Here is a 27884-nt window from a genome sequence, read left to right as displayed (position 1 = left end):
CTGAACCAGCAATCCCATTACCTGATGGACACGCACACTTCAGAGCCTTCCTCTAGCTGCTTTCTGCTACCCGGTCTGATCCAGAGAACAGCAGTCCCCCGGCCACCTGGGAGTGCCTCAGTGCCTATGGCACGTCACTGTGACAACCAGCCCTTCCTGCCTCCTCTTCCACCCAGGGAGGGAGAGAAAAAGCAAGAGAGAAAACACAGGAGACAAAACCCACCCGAGACAGGAACTGTGAGATAGATTCTGAGCAGCGAGAAATCAGAGAGCCAGAGATGGGCACGGGGACAGACCCCGTCAGTCAGACCTGGTCACCAGCCCGGCTGATCCAGTCCTGCCTGTCACAGCAGCAGCACTTGGTGTCGGAGCCTGGCGGCTGCCTTTGCATGTTTCATAAGCGTTGCTTCGGTGACAGCAGGAGCTCAGGGGATGAAGAAGCATCCTACAGAACCTGTTCCAGCCTCGTGACCCAGGGCTTAGTGCACCGCCCCAGCAGGCAAGAGGCCTGGGTTTGAGCCAACTGGATCACCAGCACACCCCGCTCCTTGGAGGGCAGGTGGAGAGCCTTGCTTTGGCCACTGGGGGGTGCTCCCACCCCCCCTTGTTCCTGCTCCCTCTTCTCCAGCCCCATTTCCTCGCCCCCCATGGGATGCAGGGCCACCCTCCGCCAGGCGGTCAGGTCTCTTCTCCTGGGCACTGCACTCTGGTCTGGTGCTCTGGTGAAGATTTGGCATAACTAGCAGTCAGTGCTTAGACTCTGCTATGGGCCCAGCTGGGAGCCCTGAGCCATGTCTCCAGGGCAGCAGGCAGATTCCACTGTGCAGCGTTTGCCTGAGGGACTAGCTGCTCTCAAGCTGAGTTTGGGGGTGGAAACTAAGAGGGTGACAGGTGCTTTGACTCGCTGGGGTGAAGTGGGGAAAACTGGGGCATCTGGAATAGCTTGGGGCGGAGGGGATACGAAGTGCGAGTTTAGCCTTCTTCTTCCTTACACAGATTAAAGGAAGAGCATTGGACATTCCCCCCCGGAGTCTCCAAAGTCTCCCGGGGCTGGAGCGCTCCAAGCCAGTGGCATGCAAGGGGAGCTCTTGGAGGAAGAGCTTTAGATAAAGCCTAGCCACAGAGTTTGATTAATGAATGATGAACTCCTCTCCCTGGCACAGTGTCATTGCACTCAACCCAATGGGGTCACAACGGCACAGGAGGGCTTGTGGGTGCAAGTGCATGTACGTAGACCTTCCCTGCTGGGTTCTCTACGTACTCATCCCAGAGGGTTTGCTATGAGGCAAGAACCAAGTTGACAGTAATATTGCATCTCCGTGGGCCTGCTGGTTACAGGGTAGGAATCAAGAGGGGCAGAAAAGCAGGGTAACAGGACCCCTTTAAAATTTACTACTGTGACATTGTAGAGGGAGTTCGGGGTGACATCCCCTTAGCCCTGAGTACTGGACACACATGATTGTGGGGGCAGCTGAGGGCTGCATTATTCAGTACGTTTCCCCACCAGGAGAGAGACCCCAAATTCCCTTCCAATGCTCAGCTGTACGTCTGCCTTGACACGATCAGTCCCATTTGGGGCTGTCTTGCATCCCCTCCCCTCACTTTGTGACCACAGGTTTTGTTGATCCCAAAAGTCAGCTGCATCCTCAAGACGACAAAGTCATGCTGCTGAGGTCCATAGCAAGCCTCACCCAGCCCTGCCCGGCTAGGGTGGGGCAGTGGCTCGGGGCTCCAGCAGAAATGGAGAGACCTGGTTGCCTTCACGGAGCCCCAGAAGCTGGAACATGCAGATGTTTCTCATGCACCTTTATCTAACTCAGCCCTCCCTTCCCCACAAGTAGCCAGCCATGATTCCAGGCCCCCCCGCCCCCATTCCCTTGATATCTTCAGCAACTGACAGTGCACATCCTCCTTGCTGACTCCCTAGGGGGGAGGGCAGTTTACCTCGATTCACAGACTCCAAGGTCAGAAGGGACCCTTGTGGTCATCTAGGCTGACCTCCTGTGTAACACAGGCCAGAGAACTTCCCCCAAATAATTCCTAGTGCGGATCCTTTAGCAAAACAGACAGTCTCGATTTTAAAATTGCCGGTAATGGAGAATCCAACAGGACCCTTGGTAAATTGTTCCCCATCCTCCAGGGCTCACAGAGAATCCTGGCAGTCTAGAAAGGGACCTCAGGAGGCTTAAGTGCCTGTTCGGGTATTAGACCCCAAACCAGAAAGAGTCACCATCACCGAGAGTGCCAGCAGACCCATCCAGCCCCTGTTCAAACCTCCCTGACAAGCAGGGAGAACTTGGGTCACTTTTCTCCAGCCTAGAATGGCCAGTCCAAAGGGTTCATAAATCAGGAGTCAGGTCCCCCAAAAAGACGATTTCCTTCAAAGTCATGAGACTTTTTAAAATCATAAGTGTTGGGGTCTTTTTGTCTTTTGGTTACTGAGCCATTGGGCGGCATTTGGATTCATGTTCTCAAGCTTTTCTCTTCAGTCAAGCTGGAAACTGGCTTTTTAAACAAACAAACAAAAACTGAGATTCTCATCTAATCACATGACTCCAAGACCTGGGGCTTTAAGAAAAACACCAAGTATCCTGTGATAAAATTGCCAGAGCTGGCATCGCTGCGTTCACCTAGAAACAGAGCCAACTGGTGTATGCGTGAGTGAGCCCGGCACCGCACCCCTGTGATAGGAACCCCCTCGAGGGATGCTCTCTCTCACACAGACCTTGCACGCTTCAGACCTCACTTCCAGAATTCACAGCTTCCCTTTCCCAGAGATCAGAGAGGAAGTCATATGACCCAGCCTCCACTGTGCCCCCTGCACAGCCTGATCAAGGCTCCACCCTTACAGAGCACCTGAGTAGAGCTGACTTTACTCCACTGAGGGGCCAAGCTAACCCCTGGGTGCCACATCAGGAATGATCTTGGCCTGACAGCTTTACGATGCAGCCACCTTAGGTTGGAAACATAATGCTTACATCGGACACCTGTTGTTACCTGCCCCTGCGCTGCTCAGTGACCAGATCTCATCAGCTCTCAGCTTCCTTTGTTGCAGGAAGTTAACACATCTGATTGACAGTCCACCCAAATAAGCAAATTCTTAAAGGTACAGGGCCCAAATTCCACCCTGAGTTAAACTGGTGGGGGCCGGTAGGATTCCTACACATTGGTCACTGCATGGCCCTATTTCCTTGCAGCAATGTTGAATTAATGTGTGTTGAATGGAGAGTGAGTAAATGCAATACAGGTATGTAAACACTAGGGGGAGCATGGGGAAGAGAAGCATTCGCGGGGAGGGAACTGGAGAGAAGGCCGATGCATTTGGAGTGAGGGTGGAGTTGCTCCCATTTTCACCCCCTGACTGTGGGTCTACCCTGGGGGTTATTGAACTGGTGTTATTATGCCGATGCAGCTGCACCAGAGGGGACGCCCCGCGCGAGTGGAACAAGTGCAGCTTACCCTGGGTGTCGGTGTAAATCCCCTTTGACACCAGGGCAACTACATTGGTGCAAACCGCGCTTCCCCCTGATGCAGACAGGGCCTTACTCCAGTCTGTAGTGTGCAGGAACAGGGCAGTGTCCCTTTGGATAGTTCGCAAGCCCTCTAGTGGTGGATGTTGTATGTTTTCAGAAGCAGCCAGCGCAGCAGGATGTGTGCCGTTTGGCATGTTTGGGGACAGGACTAACCAGCCCTCTGCCTCCCCTGTTGTGTATGAAGAGCAAAGACACAACCCTGGACTCCCCCTGCACACAGAACAGCCCATCCTCCCCACCCATCTCCCACACACAGCAGCCAACTTGCTGAACCTCCTGGGCACACTCCCGCAGCTGCCCAGCCCCCACAGAGAGCCATTCCTCTTCCCTCACCCAACTACAGGAGTCCCCCAGCCTCGGACATAGTGGCCCACCCCCATTGGTCCCCGGTGCACAGAACTGCAGCTCTCACCCTTCAGTAAGATGGGATCCAGGTGCTCGGAGAAGGGTTCTGGGTTCCTCATCAGCCTTGTGTTTTCACTTATTCCTGCCACTAGGGGGCATCCCAGGGCCCAATCCCCTCCTGCTCACCTGTGTTTGTCGCCTACGGGCAGCAAACCTGCTTGGCACGTCAGGGCCACCCTCATGCCCAGCAATGTAGGGAAAGCCTGAAAAGGCCTTGCGCATTAGGGAGCACATGAAAAACAGCTTGGGTAGCCCATCCCTAAAATAGATCCATGCCCTTCCAGAGCTAACGCCTCCTCCCCTGGGCAGGCCCAGCCTCAGTGGGGAAGAACAGAGGTCAGGTTACAGCCCCCAGCCCATGCCTAAAAAGGGCAGGTGCCCTTCAGCTTCAGCCTGCTCTGGGGTTCTAAGTATGGCCCAGGCATAAATCCTGCAGAGGTCACGTCCACACTGTGCCAGGGTGGGGTCGGCCCCAAGGAGCAGCCAGCTAGAATCACAGTCTTTCCCCCATGAGCAGTCAGTCAGAGGAAGGCAAAGGTGGCAGCAACCCAAAGAAGGGTGGAAATAGCGGCCCCTCAGCTCCCCTGGCGCGTTGAACAGCTCCACAGGGACTAGCCTCTGCCCTCCAGCTTGCATCTCAGCCCCATGAAGCCCTTGGGGGCTGCCCTGTGACCAGAGGGGCCCAAAGTGAGAGGTCAGTGAGGCCTTGGGCCTCATCCAGCCCTAAGGGGCAATTCCTCTGGAGCTACATCTGCTCATGCCAAGGCTGAACATGGGCCCACGAGGGCACCGGGAGGAAGTCGATGGGGGAGGCTAAGGAGACAGTTCTGTTTTCAGTGGGTGGGGAGGAATCTAGGAGTCCATGGAGGCTGGAGAAAAGAGCTCCAGCTGGGGTTGCAGGGCAATATTTGGGGGAGGAGAGGCGCTTCCAAACACTGGTGGCTCCAGGGCAGGTTTAATCCTAAAATGCCCCGACAAGCAACCTTTTGGCTCAGATCAGTGTCATGCCCAACATAGCCCTTTGGGTGCCTGGCAGCATCTGTGCTCCTTCAGCTCAGCAGGCTGCAATGGCAGGGTAGCCAGCCCCCTGTCTGACACCCCTAGACTCTCCGCTCCATCAGCCAGGCCTCGCTCAGCCCCGAGAAGGGAGGCTCTGAGCACAGAGCTGTGGTTTGACCTCTCCATCTGAGCAAAATGGGCCCGTAGCCCCCTCAGCCCCTCTCCCTCCCCGGTTCCCTCCCACACCAGAGAGCAGCGCAAGGGGGCAGCACGTTAGAGGTGGGGTTTCCAGTGCTGTCAGCTCACCTCTCCTAGGGGCAAGAACCACTTGCTGTGACGTCCCAGCACTGCCGCAGCCACGCCCCCCACCCTCCCCTGTTCCTTAGAGCCACGGGCCTGCCCCCGCTCCCACTGAAGCCAAAGCAAAAGCTCCCATTGGCTTTCAGGAGCTGCAAGACCAGGCCTGCTGGCCTTCAATGGGGCCCTGCAGCCTTTGCATCTCAGGCCATGCCGCTGAGCGCCAGAGACAATGCCATGCCGCGGTTAGAGCCGGGGCCTGGGAGTCAAGAGAGCTGGGTTCTGTGCCTGGCTCTGCTATGGACAGGCTGGGCCGGTCACGCTCCATCTACCTGCCTCTGCTTCCCCACCCACGGCCTGTCTTCCCGGGGAGTATCCCTGTTCATTAGGCGTTACCTCAGGTCCCTGACCAGGCAGGCTGGTTTCACATGCTGTGCAGGGCCAGGGTGAGCAGGGACATTAACCTAGAGAGCAGGCGACCGAGGGCTCCTGCTGCCCTGAAGCCGAGAGTGCTCATCAGAGTCGGCAGCTGTGCCAGCTCAGATCCCATCTGTTTCCCTGTATCCGGCAAGTGGGAGCCCCGTGTGCCTCACCCTCTCTGGGCTGGGGTGTTCTGGTGGTGGGTCAGGGTCTGTTTGCTAGGTGGGGCCCTGTAACTAGGGCACTTGGGAGAGTTGCCCTCCCTCCTCTCCCATGCATGCCGGGCCTTTCCACCTCCCCTGGGGTCCTGCTGCTCCCCAGTTTGAGTCTGGGCCACCGGGCGACTCCCCCATGTGGGAATGGCCCTCGGAGCAGCGCCGACACTGTCAGAGCTGGAGTGCATCTATGGGACCGATCCTTGGAGGGGCTGAGTGCCCCATTGGAGCCGACGAGTGGAAAGGGAGGTGATGGCCCCACAGGATCAATGCGATCAAGCCAGCGACTCTAATAATGGAGCCCACAGAGTGGAGACGGCATCCCCCCATGGGTATCAGCAATTGCAGGGGGCGGTAGGCTGCCGTTACCTCACTCTACTGACTGTGCCATAGGAGAAAGGCCAGTGGATAGCCCCCCTCCTCTCCCAACACTCACCACACGGCTCTCACGCTGCTCCATTCTGCCCATGCCACCAAAGGCTCCATCAACCAATCCCCAGACCAGGTACCACAGTGATGGGCACGGTACAAAACCAACACCCCTAGGCAGATAAGACTGGGCAGAGGGAGAATCGTTTGAGAACCACCTTTAGGAACACAGAACTGGAAGGGACCTCTTGGGTCACTGAGTCCAGTGCTTTGTTGTCACAGGCAACCCCGTCAGAGACTCCTGTTCAAAAACGGATCAATCTCCGTCTTCAGACTAGCTAGGGCTTGTCAGAGGCCATGTGGTCCCAGCCTGCAGACGCTGCAGGATCATTCATACAGAGTCACACATTCACTGTAAGCTCAGAGCCTGTCTCTTCCCATGTGTTTGTACAGCACCAAGCACGGCGTGGCCTTGCTCCTGACTGGTCTGGGTGCAGCCATACTACCAATGACTAGCTCCACTATTTTTCCATTTTGAAAAGCCACCGTAGTTCTCAGGAATGGTGCTGCATGGTTAGCCCTGCAGCCAGGAGCCCTTGAGGTACCTGCCGGTTAGAGTGATGTTTGGATGCATGGACTCTATCTTGATACTCTGATTCCCTGCCAGCTGATTGTCTGGCATCCAACATGTATTGGTAGCAGAGAAGCCAGGGGAATGCTCTGTCTGGGCTCTGCAATCCCTGGCTCAGAACATGCTGTGACCCTGAGCCCCATATTCTTCATAGAGATGTTGTTATAATATGATTATGGCGTAACTATGAGGTGTTTTATACAAGGTGGGTCATGGGAGATGTCATCGGAAAGGTTATGCTTGGCTGAATATGATTCTCCTATTTGTATGCATGCGGCATTCTGGTATCTGAAGTTAGGAATATGGTCTATGCCTCTATTAAAAAATGTGTTTACACCTGGGGAATGCCCACTGGACAGAATGCAATCAGTCTAGATGGCTGGCTGGGAAGGGCCATTAGGGAAAACAACAGGTCTTAGAAGATGCTAATCTTCCTCTGGGGAGCCTTCTTGGGGAGTTTTCCTGAGGACGCTACAAACAGCCTCCGAGTTATGTGACCCTACAGGGACATGTGACCAAGTCACCTGGTACTGGACTTCATCTTGGAATACCAGTGTTTTTTCCACTGAAAGGCGTGGGAACTAAGTCTGGAGACAAAGGATTCCCGCCATATACAAAAGCTATTTAAGGCACGGGAGTGACATCACCAGGGTTCTTCTCTGACTCCCAAAGGAGACTGCTGGAAACACCTGAGGAACAAGGACTGGAACTGGGGAGAAGGGCTGAACCCAGGCTAGACGGGTTTCAAGCCTGTGAAAGGTATACCTGGCGTTTTAAGCTGCAAACAAGTGCAGTTTGCCCTCAGGAATCTCTGCAAACTGCCTAAATTAACAATTAGGGTGAGAATTTGCTACTCATATCCAATCTCTTTAGTATATTAAGCTTAGATTGTGTTTTTGTTTATTTGCTGGGTAATCTGCTTTGATCTGTTTGCTATCCTTTGAAATCATTTAAAATCTATCTTTTGTAGTTAATAAACTTGTTTTTGTTTTGTCTAAAACCAGTGTGTGGACATTATAACTTGGGGCAGAAAACATATCTCTCTCCACATTGAGGGAGGGGGTGAATTTTATGAGCTTACAGTGTACAGTTCCCTGTGCAGTGCAAGACAGTATAACTTTGGGTTTACGTTCTAGAGGAGGGTGCAAGCCTTGGGAACGGGGAGGTACCTTAGCTGAGCCTTCCTATGCAGAGCTGATCCCAGCATCTGTGTGCAGCTGCAGCTGGGTGTGTCCCCACCTATGTGTATGCTGATTTAAAGAACAAGCTTGGAGAGCTTAGCAACTTGTCACACCAGCACAGTGTGAGAGGGAGCCCAGGCTGGTGGGTCATGGGGACTCAGTGATACCCCAGTTTCAGGTGGCACCCCGGGGGAACTCGTCACACATGCATCATCTCCCAAGCCCAAATGAATACACCTCTCCCTGTAGATTGCCATCCTTATTACCTAAACACGTTGACAGTTGCTGGTGACTGCCCCATGCGATTCAACACCTCCAGGTAACCTGCCCTGACCCCACAGCCATCTGACTGGTGGGAAGAAATTAAAAAGCAACTCCAAATGTCTCTAGGTGGCAATGAACCTGGCTCTGGGCCTCCACAGAACAATATCCACTTCCACACTCCTCCTCCACCTGACTGCAAAGCACAAGGCCCTGTCCGTCGGGAAGCTGCGGCTCTTTCCAAGATAACCCCAGTGAAACCCAGCTGGGAACTGGGAACCATAGGTGCTGGAACCGGGGGTGCAGTAGCTGTAAGTGGTTTCTATCAAATGCAGGGTTTACAGTTCCATTCAGTGGCTCTCAGCACCCCCCTATACAAACTGTCCGAGCACCCCTGCTGGGAATTCTGTGCAAAGGAAGACTGGGAAGTGCTAGCAGGGGAGCGGGGTCCTGCCAGCCACTCTCTCTCCACGTGATGGCAGGGTGCGTGGCTGGGGAGTCCTCTTCCAATCACCAGTGAGCAAATTCAGGGCCTAGGACAGCAAGGGGCTCTTAGTATAGTGCAGGGAGACTGCAAACTTCCCAACTTCTCACTGATCCTGACCTGCAACCCTACCCAGCTAGTCCCGTCCTGAGCCCCTCGCCTTGCCCAACTTGGCCAATGCACCTCAGTCCGGAGCTGCAGCGTCATCTATCCTGGAGCCCCTCTCCCACCACAGCCCGGCCAACACCCCACAATCCCAAGCTGGAATCCCCAACCCCCTCATTCCAACCCAGAGCCCCACAGAGCTCCACCAAGACTCCTCTGTTCTGACTGTAACACCCCCTGCTCTGGGCTTCCCACAGCTCAGTCAATACAACAGCCTTCAAACCTGCTACACCCACGACTGTTCCACTCTTGGACCCCTCCTGTGTCCAGACTGGTGAGATGCCCAGAGAGCGGAAGGGGAGCCGACAGCCACTAAACCGAGCAGACAACACACACAGGGAGCAGCAAAGCCACCCGCTACCACAGGCCGACACTCACAAGGCACAGCCAATACTGCCCGCATGCACTGACTCCTGCAGGCATGCAGAGAGCTCAGCCACGCTGCACCACCTACACAAAGGACACGCCAGAAGCTCGGCCCAAAGTCACAAGCAGGTACCAGGAATAATAGACTTTGCATTGCTCCTGCAGAGTCCAGCTGCGCAAATCAAGGCACCCTTGGCAATCTTAATTAAGCCTCCCAACTTGCCTGGGTGTGGGGGAAGGTAGGTATTGTCATCCAGATGGGGAAACTGAGCCACAGGAGTCACATGACCTGCCCAAGGTCATTGTGCGGCCAGGGCAGAGCTGGGATCAGAAGCCAGAAGTCCTCACTTCCAGACTGGAGCTTTCACCACAGTCACAGGCGAACCCAGACGCACACCCAGTGCACGTGTGCAGAGCAGCCAGCAAAGGGATAAACATCAACTCGCCCAGGGAGCGCTGGGAATCTGGACTGCCCGTGACAAACAGCTACGGACAGAGTCTGCCAGGGCCAGCAGCCACCCCGAGCTGCCTCATAAGCCAAATAACCGTCCCGCCACCCCTCTGTCTGGCTCCTGGGGCAGGAGAGCAGATGGGAAACAAAACAAGACTCTGAGCAGCAGCCGGGAGGGGTCCAAAGCAACCCTCCCCTTCAACAAAACCCAGCAAAACCCTGTTCCCCTGCCCTCCTGCGCAGGCCCTGGGGGCTTTGCGTACTGACCTCTCAGTGCTGGGATGCAGAAGTGCAAGGGGGCAGAGAGCAACCAGGTCCGGTTCTGTGCAGCCAGCTGCCCTGCATGTCCTCCCTGGCTATTTTTACTCTACATATAACACTGTCATTCGCACTGCATGCCGGGAGGGAGATTTCTCACAGCCTCTGAGCTGAGCCAGCAGAGAGACACCTGACTCCCAGGGATGTGATCTGCATAGCAATGATTTAGGGGAGAAGGGGGGAGTGCATGGTGCAGACAAAGAGCCCAGTGAGAGCGAGAGCACAGAGGAGCTGGCTGGAGGTGCTGGAGTTACAGCAGGGAGAATGGGGCCAGGCTCAGCTCAGGTCTTGGGGCCCAATCCTGCTCCCATTGAAGTCAACAGGCAGGGCCAGAATTTGGCCCGTCATCCAGGGTGAGTCCCCTGAAGCCTGTAGGGCTATTGCAGTGTTGCAGCTCTGTGACTGAGGCCAGAAGGGGGCCCAGCACGTTTGCACCCACAAAGGAGGCTGAAGTGCCGTTTCCTGACCCCTTCCCAGCCCTGTTTGGAGTGCAGGGGGCAGGTATGGTAGCCCTGGGGCGAGGTTCTGCACTGATCCCCAGATCAGATGTGGCATGAGCAGCAGCAGGGCAAGCTTTCCACACATGCAGCCCTGCAAATGTGCCCTGGGGGGACCCCCCTCTAGGGCTCAAGGGGGAACTGTTCCATGTGCTGGTCGGCTCCGGGGGAGGTCAGCTTTTGTGATGTGGCGAGTGGGGACTCACCCCGGGGAACTGTCTGGAAATCCCCCCCAACCCCCCGCACCTCCCCAGGAAGTACCATCCTGGGGGGAGAAGGGGGGGGGCAGACCAAACCGCTCCATGCTCAGGCTAAGCGGGAGAGCTCATTATTTCACCAAGTGGGGCATTTTTTGCAGGTGTGGCTAAAATACTCCGGCTACAACAGCCTCTTCCTGCCATCTGCCAGGCACCCAGAGAGCACAGCACAGCTCCATCCGGGGACGTGCTGCTGCTCAGACAACAGCCACTCTGGACCATAAGGGGGTCTCCTAGCTCAGACCTATCTGTTCGTCTGATGGAAGGTGAAAATAGCTCTTCCTGTCCCCTCCCCTCCAGAACTGCACCCAAACAAGGGACAGTGCTTTGGGGGAGCTAACCCCTGCACTGCTGGGCCCTGCTGCAGCACCAGGGCAAGCAACCCCACAAAGACCTTGCCTGCTGCATGGGGGCAGCAGAACCAGACGGGGGAGCCATCCAGTGTACCAGGCAGCGCAGCTGTTAAAATGCTGCTGTAGGATCTTCTTCGTCTTACTCCCTTTTGCTTGTGTGTCCAGGTGGAAGAAGGAAGCATGAAGAAGAAGGAAGCAGGACACTGGGCTTCCATTCCCAGCTCTGCCCACTGCCTTGTTGTGTGGCCTCAGGCAAGTCACTTCCCCGTGCCTCAGTTTCCCCTTGGGATAGTAGTTAGGGGAGTTACGAGGCTCAAGTCCCTAGTGTATATAGAATACTATGAAAAAGGCCACTCAGCACCTTGAGTTATTACTCCTGAATTATTCACTGTTTATTTACTTCTGTTGTGTGTATTCACTTACTCTGAATGCCAAGAAGTGATGCCGAGCAGTGACAGCATAACAGTTACTGAGCCTGTGCCTTAATACAGCCCCTCGCCTCGGAGGCATCAGAACAGCCGGGTGCCAGCTCTGGGCCCCATTGTGCTAGGTGCTGTACAGACACATGGCAAGAGACAGTCCCTGCCTCTAGTAGCTTGCAATCTTGTGTGAGGCAAGCCTGAAGGAACCACCCCGGTGGGCAGGAAGAAGAGGGAGGAGGTGGTTTATAATCCCAGGCTGGTCTTTCAAGCAATGACAGCGTTTGGATGCGGAGCCATTAGAAACCATTTCCTCTGGGCAGGCTCCAAAGTGGAAGCTGCACAACTGAGGGCTAGCCCGTCCCACAGCGGCCCCAAGACAAGGGCCCCATGGAATTAATTCCCCTGCCCCAGCTAAACCAGCCCAGCCTGACGACGCTGCACCTCTGTCTCCCAGACAATCCAGTGATGGCTCAGGCCAGCTGCTCTGCCTCCCGCCTGACACCCACCCACACACGCCCCTCCTTGCTGGTGGCTGGGGGCAATTCACCAGCTGGGATCAGGAACTAGGCCCCTGACACTCAGCTGGGCTTGCAGTCAACACAGCAGCAGGGCCCAGGGTGGATGAGCCAGAGACGGGCAGAGGCCAGGGCTGGCTTTAACTGACTCTCTCTGGGACCACAGGTCGGGGGGATTGTCTGCTGCCTTGGGGCTGTCATGGGGGAGGCTTCCCTGCCCCCACCTGGACTGTTTTTGGTGGGGGAGGCTTGTCCAGCCTGCCCCAGGCGTTTGCCGCAGGGCTAGTCTCCTCAGGAAAAGGAGGTTGCAGGCCAGGGTGGGTTTAGGGCAGAGTGAACACAGCATAGCGCTGCTCCATCTCCTCCACACCCACTCAGCCAAACAGGGCCCCCAGGTTGGCATGATGCAGGTGATCTGGAATCAGCAGGGGGTGAAAAAGCAGCCATCCTGCCCACTCCCCCGGGCCCCGCTGCGCTGATGAGAGCCAGGATCCTTCTGGAGCAGACCCAGGTGCAACAGCATCAGCTGCCCGGCTCAGCACAGCTGACGCCGTGTGAGGGATGGGCTAGCCCCCCTATGCATGCACAGTGCCTAAAGTGGTCTGAAAAAAGTGAGTGAGGGGGTCTCACAATCAGGGAGCTGCAGCCGTGGTAAGACAGGGTTTAAAGTGCGGCCCACAGCAGCCCAGCTCAATGTTAAATGTTCCCTTTGTCAAACTGCAGTCCCTTCCAAGCTCCCCAAGCACCACATGCCTGCAGCTGCTTACTCGCCCCACAGCTCTCCCGGTAGCCAGTCTCCTCTCCCATCTCCTAGAAAGCTCACGCACCATAACACACACAGACCCACATCAGGGCTCCCGCCCCTTCCATCCCTCCACCAGGGAGTTGCTTAGAATTGTCAGGCGTACTCGGCCCATCCATCTGGGGCTCACCATCCATCGCCGCTTCTCTTCCCTGGGATCCCGTCCAGCAGCACCCCTTCCCCATTCTCTATCCCCCTACGCTCCCTTTCCCTCCTCTACCTGCTCCACTCTCTCCTCCCCTGGCGTTCTCCGGGTGCTCACCGCCCACCCTGCATTCTCTGTTCCCTGCTCTGTGCTGCGGCTGTTCCTGACCTCAGCCCACTGGCTGCTGATGGCTCCAGCATGTGGACTCTGCAGTATGTTTCCACAGGCCCACGGGAGCGTCCCTGGTTCCTGTTTTTGACCCTTCAAGAGGAAGTTTTGTTAATTTCCAATCCCGGGCCTGGAAATTCCAATGGCATCTCCCTTAGGCTCCTAGCTGGGGCCTGGGGAGCGTCACTGCGGCCTTACCTGTCCTTCCTCATCTTCCTCCTGAGGATGTTCTCTGTCTGCACCATAAGGCGAGTCTAACAGAGCCAACTGCGGAGACCCTAAGCCAGAGAGATAAACAGTCACCAGGAAGCCATGTCAAATACCCCGAGGGTTCAGGGGGTGGGGGTGAGGGGGTGACAGGGGGACACAGGGGGAGTGCTAGCAATGGGACGGGTTTGAAGTCTTGTCAGATCAGCATCCGTAAGTGCAGTTGTCTATCAGAGCCATAACTAACCCTCTGTACCTTAGGAAACCCCCATCCCATCCCTGGCTCCTTCCACCCACTACACACGCATTTCCATGTTCCTCTCAGGGTCATCGGAGCCAGCTGTGCCAATCTGTTCCAGGATCAGACTGCTGCTGCAGGGACCCAGGGACCTCTGAGCTCTGGCACCCTCTTAGGATTGCTTTGCAAAAGGCTACACTGCACAGTGAGTGGGAGATTTGAAGGGCTGATCAATAGGGCCCTGCAGAGCAACAGTGGCTGCCTGCCGCAGATATTAAAGGCGTGGGTGGGGATGAGCTCAATGTCGCTGTGAGATTAGCCCAGGGTCCGTGCATAGTGTGTGTGTGTGGGCACATGGGCATCGTCAGCAAGCTAGAACAGTGGGAATGATGGTGGAAGAATCAGAGAGGAGCTGGAAGCCCCTGCAGGGTAGATGCCTGGGGGGGGAGGGGGGGTGCCACATTAATAGATCCTTTCCAAACTGTCCAGGAGGAGGCAGAGATGCACAGACTATGTACTGCAGACAGCATGGCCCAGTGGGCAGCACACCAGCCTGGGCGTCAAGAGCTCTGAGGTCTATTCTGGACTGCCATTGGCTTGCAATGTGACCTTGGGCAAGTCACATGATGCCTCCGTGCCTCAGTCTCCCTATTGAGGTAGTATGGCTTACCCCATGTTCTAAGGTGCTTTGCACTTGGCAGTAGTGTCTCCTGGGTAGCTACAGGAAGTGGGGTCTTTGGGGAGATTTTCAGACTCTAGGGGAACAGCTGTGTGTTTGGTTAGTGGGTTGGATGGCGGGGGGCACTGTGAATGAGAGAGTCTGCCAGCCTTGGGGCTGCCCTAGCCTGTGCTATGAGCTGCCTGGACCCCAGCAGCCTATGCAGAGAGGAGGCACAAGCTGCTTCCCTCCATCCCTCCACTGGCACTTGTGCGGGTGCAATGCCCTCCATGCCAGCCTCATGCAAAAATCACCCTGGGGTTCTGTGTTGCCTGGTGCAGAGATGGGCTCATCCCTGCTGGTTTGTTCCTGCCAGACACCAAGGTGAGGTCAGGAGCTCGGAATGAGCCTGGGGACGGGGTATTCGGGTTCCTGTTTCCCACAGGATGAGGCATGTCTTGGAATGGGTTAAAAGCATCCCGGGGATCTCTGCTGCTTTAGGCGACTCTTCCCCATTGTCTCTGGAAATGGACTCCCCTTCCGGCTCCCAGCGGAGACGCCCCGAAAGCAGAGGGCAGCGAAATCTGCAGAGCCCTCGCCTGGCGTGGTGATATGCCCCAGAGAACGGTGGGGGAGGCTTCCACAAGGATGGAGCCTGCCCCAAGATGAGAATGTCACCCCGGTGACCCGGCCCCGCTCGGCCATGGTGGACAGTGCGGTGGGGGCTTCCGAGGGCAGATGGTCTCTGCCAGTCACTGTTCCTCCAGCGGGTAGATAGACACTCCCTTCTCTTCCCTCGTACTGCACGCAGGGACCAGAACAACGACACTGCCCTTCTCACCTGGGAATATCAAAGCACTTTGCACCAAGGGGGAGGCTTACAAACGACACTGAGGTGCCCACGTCTCATTGATTTTCAATGGCGGTTGGGTGCTCAAGGTATCTTTGTGCCTTTAAAAAAAACCTTCTCATTAATGAGCCCTCGCAGTCCCTGGTGGGCTGGGTCTGTATTATTCTCACCATTGTACAGACTGGGGAAAGCAGAGAGGTGAGGGGAACTGCCCAGTGTCACACAAAGTTGATGGCAGGGCCAGGTACAGAGTCAGCCCTCTCGTCTCCCACGTCCTGGCTCTAACCATTAGGCTGCGCTGATTCCCTAGGGACTAGAGGGTTTTGGGGATCACCCGGACAGCTGGATGCCCTGAGCTCAGCTGAGTGCTGCTCCCTGGCCCGTGCAGAAGTCAGCGGTCAAGTCTCCCACCCACCTCTCTCATGATGCCACTGGGCGAACCCCAGACAAATCAGCAACACAAGCCGGACTGCAGAGCACCAGCGAGGCAGGGAGACAGGTGGGGCAGGGGGAGGAGCGCACCAGCTTTGTGGGGCTCACGCAATCCAAGGGCTGGAGCTGCCTCCAAGTTGCAGGGACTCCCGTGAAGGGAACAAAGACTCTGGGGTGCATCACTGCCGGAGCACCTCCGTCGCCTCCCCCGCTAGCTATGCCATGGCTCTTGCACAAGCAGGAGGGGATGGGAGACCCCAGATTTACTTCAGATTCCGAAAGCCGGCCGTAAGGGGCTCGCCCTGTGCAGAGCAGGCCGGGGGGGTCCCATCTGGACATGGAGTTACAACTCCCAGGGGTCTGTTGCCCGGAAGCAGCCCAGTTTCCTTGGCCAGTTGTCCTGAGTGCACCTAAGGGGCTGTGCTCTCACCTGCTGTATCGATGCCATGCGGGAAGAGCCGCTCCTGAACCATGGCGCTGATGTCACCAAATACATCGTCCTCCTCTCTGTCTGCGTCAAACTGAAAGAGGGAAGACCGAGACAGCCATCAGCCAGGTTCTGGGGGTGGGGGAGGGGTGTGGTGGGGGAAGGGAGACCAGGAACTCCACTCCACGCTGGGGTTCAGGACTCCCCCACAGTGAATCCCACCTGCATCTCAGAAGAACGAGACCTCAGGGCCATAGTGCACATTAGGCAGGTCAGTGCCAGGGTCCTGGACCAGGCCACCTGTGAGCATGTCCCATGCTTACCCTTTGTGATCAGTACCAGAGACCTGGACCCAGTATGTGTCAGGACTCTAAATCAAGCTGGTAACCAGGACATCAAGACCCAGGGCTTGGATCTGTGCAAGTGTTGGTATCTGGGACTACTAACTAGACCAGCTTCAGTGGGAAAGGCTGTGTCCCAATCCAGGCGCAGGCTGCCCCAACGGAGCCTTACCCGGACGATGATGCTCTTTTCCTGATAATATTTCACAATCAGCGAGATGTTCTGCTTGAAGGTCTCCACCCTCCGGTCAATGGCGTGGGCATTATCGTCCGGCCGGCCCTGCTCCTGCGCCCGTTTCTCCAGACGCTGCCGGAGACATTGGTTGGAGCAGGCCAAGAAAACCACCAGGTCTGGGGAGCCGATCTGCCAGTGAGAGAGACAAGCACTCAGAGGCAATACAGTGGTGATCCCTTCCCTACAGGGGGCTCTGGGGAGTCCTTGATAGGCCTGACAGGGGCTCTGAGGATTTCAGGGCTCCTTGGGAGCTGAGACCCCATCAGCAAAGGACTCTAATGGCTGCCAGCCCCTCCACATCAACACGCCCCCCTTCCACAGAGGAGCTGCAGGTCTCCAATGAGTCCTGCCATCCCACAGAGGGGTCTGAAGAGCCCCGTGGCATCCCTGAATCAGTGTGGCCCTGTCCCTCAGGGACTAGAAGGGTCCAGGCATTCCCAGGACCCTTGGGCTGAAGTGAGTCGATCATGATCCCATCTGGGACCCTGAGCGCAGATGTTACTCCTCCCTCTGTAGGGCTGGCCGGGCTCCCATCGTCCTCCAGCAGTGCGGGAATAACAGCGGGCGCCTGACATGCCCTCGGAGAGGAGCGGCACTACCGTGGCAGCTCCAGGGCACCCAGGCTGGCACCCAGGGCAGGTGTGTGTCTTAGGAGAGGAGGGGGAAACTGAGCCATGCACCTGCCTTTGGCCAGCAAAGGGTCACCGCGAGCAACGGTCTTTGTCCTCTGTGTAGTTGGGTTTTGCCAAGCCGTGCCCTGTGTCCTCAGAGAGCAGAGCCTGGAGCTGGGGCACACGTCCTGAGGCCGGGGGGGGAGGGGGCAGCACGGAGGGGCTCGGCCAACATGCAATAACCAGAGAAAGGAAAGGACAAAGCAGCATGTCCAAGGAATATAGTGCCAGGTGAGGGGATGCTCTTCGGAGAGGCCCGGGGCACAGGGTGCCAGGAGAGGGACACACCTTCAGAGAACACCCCAGGGAGCTGGTGCCTGATGAGGGCACAGGGAAAGGGGCAGCCCAGGATGGACAGCAAAGGCTTGTAAAGTCCCTTTGTTTTTCCACAGCTGCACCTCACCTGCTCCTCGAAGGTGAAGGCCTGTCCTATCTCCCGGGGGAACCCATCCACCACGAAGCCTTTGGCGTCTTGCTGCTTAATGAACTGCTGCTTCAGCTCCTCAATGGTAGTTTCCTGCAAGGCAAAGAGACCTCTCGAGGGGCTCGTAATGGGGGATGGAGACTGAGCCTCTCACCTACAGGCCACTGGGCTGAACCCAGCCCGGCTCAGAAGGAACCCAAAAGTCATTCCCAGTTGGTGGCTGCCAGATGGCCTATGGGACATGAGTTTGGTGGGTCTCAGTCCGGTTCCTGATGGAACAGTGTTGAGAGCACAAAACCCACCATTGTAATTGACACTAATTGTCCCCTTGTTGGCAGGCTCAGCAGAGACACCTGACTGGGCTATGGTTCCGTAACTCCCTGTGACGCTGTATGGAATTTGGGGGGCACGTTAGGATATTATGAACACCAATATTGTAAAATTGCAATGAGTTGTGCCAGATATGCCATGTCAAGTATCTGCAAAAATGTTATAATTTGGCAAGTATGATAATCTTGTTTGTATCACCTTTGTATTAGGAGTTATAGATATGTATGTATGTCTGTATTTAAAACTTGTGCCATGCTTCTGGGCCTGCTTGATGGTTCACCAAGGAACATCAACCGTACAGTGAACCCATTGAAAGGTTCAAGGGCTACACCTTATGACTCAGCAAGGGCATGTCTGTGGACAGAACTCTAAGGCTTCCAGGCCATGTGCTGGGCAGCTTGTATTTGGAACAAAGGAAGCACAGGCCACATGGCAAAAGACTATAAAAGGCAGCTGCATCTTCTCCATTTTGTCTTCAGTCCTGCTTCTTGTCTTCAGTCCTGCTTCTTACCTCTGGAGTAACCTTCCTACAAACGAAGCTCTGAACAAAGGACTGAATGACCCATCCAAGCTGTGGATGTGTTCCAGAGGGACTTTCAAGCCAGCAAACTCACCAATACTGCGAGGAACCTGATGGATTTTGAAGTCTTTGTACGTATGTGACTGTTTTACCATTTAACATCTCTCTCCTTATTCTTTCTTTTTTCTTTATAATAAACCTTTAGTTTTAGACACCAAAGGATTGGCTGGCAGCGTGGTATTTTGGGTAAGATCCAAACCTATACTGACCTGGTAACGTGGCTGTGACATTTTGTATATGTGAGCAGAGTTTTTTAAATAACTTCTCATTGTACTGGACCTAGGTGTTGACTGGGAGCCAAAGAATGGGAATGCAATAAAGGGGGTTGTGTGATTTCTTTTTTGCTTCTTGATAACCAGTGGGAGAGATCAGAAGCAGTTTGTGACTGGTTAGGGAGTTTGACTTCAGTGTTACCGCCCAGGCTTGGGAGTATCTGCTCTCCCTTTGCAGCCTGCCCTGACCTTGGCATTTCCAGTGAGGCTGCCCTAGGCATCACGGGTCACACTCCCCTCTTGACCTTAGAGAGAAGCAGCCTGGCTGGGTAGCATGGGAAGCTTGCACAGCTGCTAGCCCGTGGATAGCTCAATACTTGGGCCCCCAGGGCTGACCTGCTACCACCTTTCCTGAGGATATATCCAAACAAGACCCAACAGAGACACTGGGTGGCCGAAACAGGCTACTGTTTTGCTATCTTGTGGACATCACCAAGGGTGCTATTACCAGCTCCGGATCGATGGGAGACAGGACTCCCCACCATGAAAGTGTTGTGTCCCAGGTCCCAGCACTGGGAGCAGCCACTGACATGAACTCAGCAAAAGTGGGAGGGCAGAGCATGGAAAATATTTCCCTGGTGCCTCTCCAAGCAGGCTGTGGGGCCATGAAACATCTGCCCCAAGCCGGCAGGGTCCTGTTGACCAGACAGAGGCTGCCAGAAGAGGCCTCAGGACCATGAGTGCAGAAGGCAGGGAGTCTGTTGCGGGCTGGATGGATGCCCCCTCAGGCTGCGTTGAAGGAGTGATAGAAAGCTCTGGCCGTGACTCACTGGTGGGGCCAGTTCCCCATTGGCGATTATCTTGGCGATCAGCTCCCACTTCCTGTCGCTGGTGGCATGGTGGATCAGCTGGTTGCGCAGGATCTCACCCACCAAGATGCAGACGAAGCCGAAGTGGGAGGCCATCTTGGTGCTCTGAGTGCCCTTCCCACTGCCAGGGCCCCCTGCCAAGCAAGAGAGGGTCAAAGAGGCATCCATGCCTGAGCATCCCCAAGCCTTGGCCAAGAGGCTCTTTCCTTGCCCTGCCAAGGTTCTCCCCAAGGGGTACATGTGTGCAAGTAAGTTACCTACTAGCAGCTCAGGAAAAGCTCAAGTGGTAATTGCTGTGTTCTTCGAGCAAGAGAACACGGGTTCTACTCCTGGTTCCCCAGATACTCATGGGATTTATCAAGCACCTGTTTCTGTTGTCTGCAGCATGCGCATTCAACACAGAGGTGCCAGGGTCAATTCCCCAATATGGGATTAACCAGCTTTGGGTTTCTTCACTGAACTGATGAAGGAGCCTCTGATAAGGCAGCTGAGTTCCCACCATTGAATACTAAGGCCTGGTTCTTCTCTCACCTACTCTAGTGTAAATCAGGAGGAAACCAGTGGAGTTTCACTGATGTAAGTGTGGGGACAAGCTGGCTGCAGACATTAAAGGGGTAAGAGGCCATTTCCCCCAAAATAGCTATGCTAGCAACAACATATATAATGGAGACAACAACCAAACGCCCTCCAAACTCATCAGGAATGGTGGGGAAACAGAGGAAAAGAAGCCATCCTTAGGGGAATAATGATCCTTCTCCAGCGCCTCCCATTCCAGGATCTCAAAGTGTTTAACACATATTTATGAATGAATCCTTTCCAGCCCCCAGCAAAGCAGCACAGCATTATGCCCATTTTACAGATGTGGAAACTGAGGCTTGCAAATTGTCCTCTTCCTTAGTATGTGGCTGTCTAATAGGGAAACCGCTGGAGATTACAGGATGTTTCTTCATTTGTCTCTCATCTCTATCTCCCCATCCTTCCTCTGCCTCTCTTCTCCCCTCCCTCTCGCTCTCCCATGCTCACTTATTCTTCCGCCTCTCCCCAGAGGGATTACCCAAACTGCACAGCTCATCCCACAGCTGCAGGAAAGCAAGTTTCTCACCAATCACAAAGATGATTTTGGGGCGGGGTCTACTGGGGTTGAAGACGTCATACTCCTGGATCAGTCCAGTGGACTCTGTCATGTCTGAGTCACTCTCGATGGAGAACTGGCTCTGGATGGGCGGCAGGCACCCATACCGGCGGTATGGCCCTGCAAGGGGGTCTGTAGGAGAAAGCAGGGGCAATGCATCAGCTGCAGTGGACTGCACACGGCCCACTCAGGTGGTTGCAGTGCTGATACACTGAGGAGCTGACCTGAGTGGCACATAGGGATATAGGTGTGAACACATGGATGAGCCTGCTAAGGTATGCATGCAGCTGAGCAACAGGTATGTGTCCGGGCATGTGCAGGTGCACACAAGCCTGTGCCAACCCATGGGCAGACGTGCTCACGCATGTGCACTGGGATCTGTGTGCATTTGCACGTACTCAGGCCCCCGAGAAAGTTTGCCCACGAGCAGTCCTGCCCCTGATCCCCCCTCACTCTGAACAGACACCAGTTCAAGATACAGCTCACCTGTCCAGAAAATGGGTTTCTTCCCTTGCCCGCCATTGATGGGGGGTAAGGTCCGGCGCTCCTGGCCAATGAAAGTGTCCCATTGCACCTTCTCGGGACCACCCAGCTCCCGGACCTTCTGCAAGCAACGCTCCAGGTAGTCAATGGGGTCCTCAGGGTGGTAATACATCAAGCCTGTTAGCATGCTCTGGGAAGGAAGCAGACACAGGTCAGACAAGGTGGGGTGAGAGACAGCAGGGAAAAGAGAGGGAGAATTGCGGGGTGAGATTCTGCAGAGCAGGGGCAGCAATGAAATCTGTGGAGTGCCGGAATCACCTCTGCCTGTTCTTGTTGGAGAGCTTCATGGTTCTGGTGTACTAGGAGGAAGGATGGAGATGAGGGAGGCGCTTGTCCCTCCAGGAGCCTAGCAGGACACCATAGCCCAAGTCCTGGCACGTGTTTATGCTCAGAGACTCACGCTTTCATTACACTGGTGGGTGCCGTGGTTTTACTGTGCTTGACATCTGCATATGCTGCAGTCCAAGGAGACAGTGAGCAAGGCCTGGCTGTGCTCAGGGGTGAGGGGCCACCTTCCTCTGAAGCCTTTGGTAGTGATGGCTGCAAATACCTGACACTGGGCTCGCTGGACCATAGGGCTGATCCAGCCTGTCACACAGAGCTAGTGATACTGGCCCACCCTGAGGAAAGGTGCTATCACAGCTCAGCGTCCAGGCCCCTCTCTCCAGCACTGGTACACCACGTTCCCTCTGCTTGCTGGCAGCCAGCACCGTGTAGCCTCCACTGTTACAGCACCTGCTCTCGCAAAGCACGGTCGTGCGGGGCCCGCTGAACTGAGCCATGACTCACCTGCCATATTCTCCATGCTAGCGCACAGCCTCCGAGCACAGAGACATGACTGTATCGCCTCCACCGCCAGCCCAGAGACACAGCTCCAGCACGTTGGCTGTGGGTCAGATTCTGCCACTCACGCCATGGAAGGAACTCAGGAGAACAGTGGAATAAGATTCTACTTGGTGTGAGTGACGGTGGTGGAATCCAGCCCTAGTTTATCAGTGCTTAGCGGAGCAGGGATCCTTAAAGCACTCTGCAAATATTCACTAACAAATCCTCTTATCAGCCTGCTGAGGCAGGTACCTACAGAGAGAAGCATAGAGAAGTGACCTGGCTTGCCTAAGGAGGCAAAGGGCCAATAGAAGAGGTAGGGAAGAGAACCCAGGTGTCTGGATTCCCCTGCTCCAACCCCTCAGCTCACCTGTGTCTCTCTCAGTGTGTGGTATCAAGGGCTGCTAGCCCTGCAACACCACTGCATGACGTTCCCGGGGGTAACCAAGGAGCAAGAATGAGAGACAAGTGCCGTCTCTGAGCCACATGACCACAGGGTCTCCTACAGCCCTGTGGCCCAACGGCAGCAAAGTCCAGGGGGACTATTGTGCAGGTGGGAAGATCACCTGCTTTGATTCCCACTGGGGCTGGCGCTGCTGGCAATGTTGCTCACTTGTTATATTAATGAGTGACAGCTCGCTCATTTCCACATCAGTGTTTGCTAACAGCCATGATGAGAAGCCGCAAGCGCCTCAAACCACTCGAAGCAGCTAAGAACAAAATGTGGGGCGGGGGCGGGGAGCACGAACGCTCCAGCCCAGCCACGGGAACAAACAGCCTGTGTTGGGGGGAGAGGGGTGCACCTGGTAGGATCAAAGGCAACTGCAGGGGATATGAGTGCCATGGCTCCTTTCAAAGCAGCTGCTTCAAAGCACCGTTGCATGAGAGAGCATAGGCCTGGGAGCGGTGAGTGCTCCAGGCTGGGAGACAGAGATTTGCATGTTGCTATGGACCCCGTCCGGAAGTGTCTTCTGCCATTGGAGAATAATAAATCCTTAGCTCTTGTCTTCAGGCAATCGCCAAGAGCTCGGCAAAGATTTTAGAGTCGCAAATGTTAGGGCCAGAGAGATCATTAATCACCCAGTCTGACTTCCCTCCTGTAGGAGCCAGGCCAGAGAAGCTCAGCCAGTTACCCCTTTATTGTGCCCAATAACCAAAGCACATCTTCCAGGAAGGTGTCCAGTCTTGTCTTGAAAACCTCACCAGACGGAGAACCCACCACTGGCCTGGTAGGTTGTTCCTATGGTTAATCACCCTCACTGTTAACATAATGGTGCCTTATTTCTCCTCTAGATTTGTCTGGCTTCAGCCTCCAGCCACCCGCTCTGGAGGCTCTCTGTGCATTCAAGGGCCCGTTAGGGCCTGGGATTTTCCCTCTGGAAGTCCCTATACGCTGGGAGCCAGGCTCAGAGAGGGGAAGGGACTCACCCAAGGCCATGGAGCATCAATGATAGAGCCGGAAAGGGCACTCGGGGGCTCCTGCACGGGAGCTCCAGGGTCAGGAGACCCCCGCCCCTTCACGCCCTTGCACTGAGAGCCATGTTTGTGGGGGGCGGCGGGGGTGCTGCACTCGTACATGGCTTGGACTGAATGTTTTTCTACAGGGTCACTCTTGCTGGTAAAAAGGGAGAGAGGGGAGAGGGCACACGGTGAGAGAGAGAACAGGGAAGGGGCCCAGGGATATGAGGGGAGAAGGGACTAGGGGTGCTGCTGGAGGGCATGGTATATGAGGGGAGGGGAGTAGTATGAGGCTGTTGGAGGCCTTGAGGTATGAAGGGAGGTGGAGGGGAGGGATGTAGATGGACGGTGGCAGGGGACAGGGGCTGTGAGGGGAGGTATAGGAGAGGGTGGCAGGGGACAGGGGGTGTGAGAGCAGGTGGAGGGGAGGGATGTAGATGGATGGTGGCAGGGGACAGGGGGTGTGAGGGGAAGGGGCAGAGGAAAGGGGTTGTGAGGGGAGGTGGAGGGGAGGGTGGCGGACAGAGGTAGGAGGGGAGGGATAGCTGGAGGGTGGCAGGAGACGGGGTGTGTGAGGGGAGGTGGAGGGGACGGTGGCAGTCAGGGGACAGGGGTATAAGGGGAGGGATAGCGGGAGGGTGGCAGGGGACGGTGTGTGTGAGGGGAGCTGGAGGGGAGGGTGGCAGGCAGGGGACAAGGGTATGAGGGGAGGGATAGCAGGAGGGTGGCAGGGGATGGGGGTTTGAGGGAAGGTGGAGGGGAGGGTGGTAGGCAGGGGACAGGTTTATGAGGGGAGGGATAGCGGGAGGGTGGCAGGGGACGAGGTGTGTGAGGGGAGGGATAGCAGGAGGGTGGCAGGGGATGGGGGGTATGAGGGGAGGGATAGCAGGAGGGTGGCAGGAGACAGGGGAGGGGGTATAAGGGGAGGGATAGCGGGAGGGTGACAGGGGACGGGGTGTGTGAGGGGAGGTGGAGGGGAGGGTGGCAGGCAGGGGACAGGGGTATGAGGGGAGGGATAGCAGGAGGGTGGCAGGGGATGGGGGTGTGAGGGGAGGGATAGCAGGAGGGTGGCAGGGGACGGGGGGTGTGAGGGGAGGGATAGCAGGAGGGTGGCAGGAGACGGGGGTGTGAGGGGAGGGGAGGGTGGCAGGCAGGGGACAGGGGTATGAGGGGAGGGATAGCGGGAGGGTGGCAGGGGACAGGGGTATGAGGGGAGGGATAGCAGGAGGGTGGCAGGGGATGGGGGTGTGAGGGGAGGGATAGCAGGAGGGTGGCAGGGGACAGGGGTATGAGGGGAGGGATAGCAGGAGGGTGGCAGGCAGGGGACAGGGGTGTGAGGGGAGGGATAGCAGGAGGGTGGCAGGGGACAGGGGTATGAGGGGAGGGATAGCAGGAGGGTGGCAGGCAGGGGACAGGGGTGTGAGGGGAAGGATAGCGGGAGGGTGGCAGGGGACAGGGGTATGAGGGGAGGGATAGCAGGAGGGTGGCAGGGGACGGGGGGTGTGAGGGGAGGGATAGCAGGAGGGTGGCAGGAGACGGGGGTGTGAGGGGAGGGTGGCAGGCAGGGGACAGGGGTATGAGGGGAGGGATAGCGGGAGGGTGGCAGGGGACGGGGGGTGTGAGGGGAGGGATAGCAGGAGGGTGGCAGGGGACGGGGGGTGTGAGGGGAGGGATAGCAGGAGGGTGGCAGGGGACGGGGGGTGTGAGGGGAGGGATAGCAGGAGGGTGGCAGGGGACGGGGGGTGTGAGGGGAGGGATAGCAGGAGGGTGGCAGGGTATGGGGGTGTGAGGGGAGGGATAGCAGGAGGGTGGCAGGCAGGGGACAGGGGTGTGAGGGGAGGGATAGCAGGAGGGTGACAGGGGACGGGGGGTGTGAGGGGAGGGATAGCAGGAGGGTGGCAGGGTATGGGGGTGTGAGGGGAGGGATAGCAGGAGGGTGGCAGGGGACGGGGGGTGTGAGGGGAGGGATAGCAGGAGGGTGGCAGGGGACGGGGGGTGTGAGGGGAGGGATAGCAGGAGGGTGGCAGGGGACGGGGGGTGTGAGGGGAGGGATAGCAGGAGGGTGGCAGGGGACGGGGGGTGTGAGGGGAGGGATAGCAGGAGGGTGGCAGGGGACGGGGGGTGTGAGGGGAGGGATAGCAGGAGGGTGACAGGGGACGGGGGGTGTGAGGGGAGGGATAGCAGGAGGGTGGCAGGGGACGGGGGGTGTGAGGGGAGGGATAGCAGGAGGGTGGCAGGAGACGGGGGTGTGAGGGGAGGGTGGCAGGCAGGGCACAGGGGTATGAGGGGAGGGATAGCAGGAGGGTGGCAGGGGACGGGGGGTGTGAGGGGAGGGATAGCAGGAGGGTGGCAGGGGACGGGGGGTGTGAGAGGAGGGATAGCAGGAGGGTGGCAGGGGACGGGGGGTGTGAGGGGAGGGATAGCAGGAGGGTGGCAGGAGACGGGGGTGTGAGGGGAGGGTGGCAGGCAGGGCACAGGGGTATGAGGGGAGGGATAGCGGGAGGGTGGCAGGGGACAGGGGGTGTGAGGGGAGGGATAGCAGGAGGGTGGCAGGAGACGGGGGTGTGAGGGGAGGGTGGCAGGCAGGGCACAGGGGTATGAGGGGAGGGATAGCAGGAGGGTGGCAGGGGACGGGGGGTGTGAGGGGAGGGATAGCAGGAGGGTGGCAGGGGACGGGGGGTGTGAGAGGAGGGATAGCAGGAGGGTGGCAGGGGACGGGGGGTGTGAGGGGAGGGATAGCAGGAGGGTGGCAGGAGACGGGGGTGTGAGGGGAGGGTGGCAGGCAGGGCACAGGGGTATGAGGGGAGGGATAGCGGGAGGGTGGCAGGGGTACCGTGTGAGGGCTGGTGAAGGGGAGGGCAAGGCAGGGGCACGGGGTATACGGGAGGGGTACACGGGGCATGGAGCTGGGGAGGGGAGGGGTTACCGGGGCTGGAGTCTGGGGTACCCGGGGCTCTCTGCGCAGAGAGGGCTGGAGCTGCCCCCGGGACCGGGAGAGCCTGGGACCCCCGTCCCCTCCCTGGGATCTCCCAGCGCAGAGCGGGGCGCAGCCCCCCAGCTCCCAGGGCCCGTCCCCTGCCCCCGGCGCCCCCGCCCCTCACCTCGAAGAGCTGCGGGATCGCTCCCCGCTGGAGATAGTCCTTCGCCTCCGCCGTGGTCATGCTGCAGCCCGCAGCGCCGGCCCGGCTCCTCCCGCGGGCTGGGGCAGGAGGAGCCGCGTCCTCCCTCCTCCCCTGCGCCTGAGGCTGTGACAGGCGCCCCCTCCCCTCCTGGGCACCGGGCTGCAGCGAGGGTCTTGGGGGAGCGGGGCTGGGAGCTGCAGGCTGTGGGGCCGGAGCTCTAGGATCTGGGGGGTGGCGGCCCGGGGTTGGGGGCTGTGGCTGCAGGCTCAGGGAGGGGAGGGAGCTGTCTCTCTGGAGGGACTGGGGGGGCTACAGGTTGTGGGTCCAGGGCTGCAGGATCGGAGTTGCGGGGGGGGGGGGGGAAGATGCAGGTTGTGGGTCTGGGCCTGCAGGATCTGGGGGCAGGGGGATATGCAGGCTGTGGGGCTGGGGGCTGCAGGCTGGTGGATCCAGGGCTGCTGCTGGGGGGAGTGGGAGAGAAGGGAGGGACAGGTGCAGGCTGTGGGTCCAGGGCTGCTGCTCGGGGGAGTGGGAGAGAAGGGAGGGACAGGTGCAGGCTGTGGGTCCAGGGCTGGGGGCTGCAGTTCTCAGCAGGGCACATGGGAAGTTAGCCACACTTTGCACACACACCCCCCCCGGCCATGGGAGGGCAACAGCCCCGGTGTGGGGATGGGAAGGGCCAGGGGGAGAGGAGAGCAAGCCCAGCCCCCCACCCGAAACTCGGAGAGCAGGGCCATGTCCTCACTGCAGGCCTAGGGCAGACATGAGGGGACGAACACGGGACCTGCCATGAAGCCACTAGAAATGAGGCACTGGTTCGAGCAGCTGAGAAGGCGAGTCTGGCAGACACGCGGGTGCTCCTGACAGCCGCCGAGAACCAACCGCAATAGAGCCAGAAGCTGCCTTCCACCCTCCCGCTGCCCTCACAGGGCTGGATGAAAATCACCTGGCCTCTCGCCAGGGTCTTCTGGCTGCCATCATCCGATCAGCTCTCCAGTGGGCTGTGGAGTTCAGGAGAAAAGGACCTTGACTTTCTAGGTGAAAACACAAGCAGACACCACCACCCCCCTTGTCTC

General features: G+C 57.3%; 1 protein-coding gene across 4 annotated transcripts in view; it reads right to left on the bottom strand.

Moving 5' to 3' along the window:
• AK1 (adenylate kinase 1) overlaps positions 1-26871 on the bottom strand; it is a 41472-nt gene extending 14601 nt beyond the window's left edge. The window contains exons 1-9 of one of the 4 annotated variants that reach the window (XM_077835965.1): positions 26788-26871; positions 22193-22480; positions 21347-21533; positions 20831-20992; positions 19690-19862; positions 17717-17830; positions 16580-16771; positions 16070-16160; positions 13453-13532 (exon numbers count right to left, since the gene is read on the bottom strand). In XM_077835965.1, the coding sequence (XP_077692091.1) occupies positions 13453-13532; positions 16070-16160; positions 16580-16771; positions 17717-17830; positions 19690-19862; positions 20831-20992; positions 21347-21530 (996 nt within the window). In that variant the 5' untranslated portion in view covers positions 21531-21533; positions 22193-22480; positions 26788-26871. Of the gene's footprint in view, positions 1-13452; positions 13533-13765; positions 14041-16069; positions 16161-16579; positions 16772-17716; positions 17831-19689; positions 19863-20830; positions 20993-21346; positions 21534-22192; positions 22481-26787 lie in introns of those variants that run through there. The other 3 variants (XM_077835964.1, XM_077835966.1, XM_077835967.1) reach the window with 3 other exon arrangements.
• Between the last annotated feature and the right edge of the window lie 1013 nt (positions 26872-27884).

The sequence above is a fragment of the Eretmochelys imbricata genome, chromosome 16 (assembly GCF_965152235.1).
Source record: "Eretmochelys imbricata isolate rEreImb1 chromosome 16, rEreImb1.hap1, whole genome shotgun sequence".
NCBI classification, from domain to species: domain Eukaryota; kingdom Metazoa; phylum Chordata; order Testudines; family Cheloniidae; genus Eretmochelys; species Eretmochelys imbricata.
The sequence above is the reverse complement of the archived record's forward strand: the minus strand, read 5'-3'. Positions and strand labels throughout refer to the sequence as shown.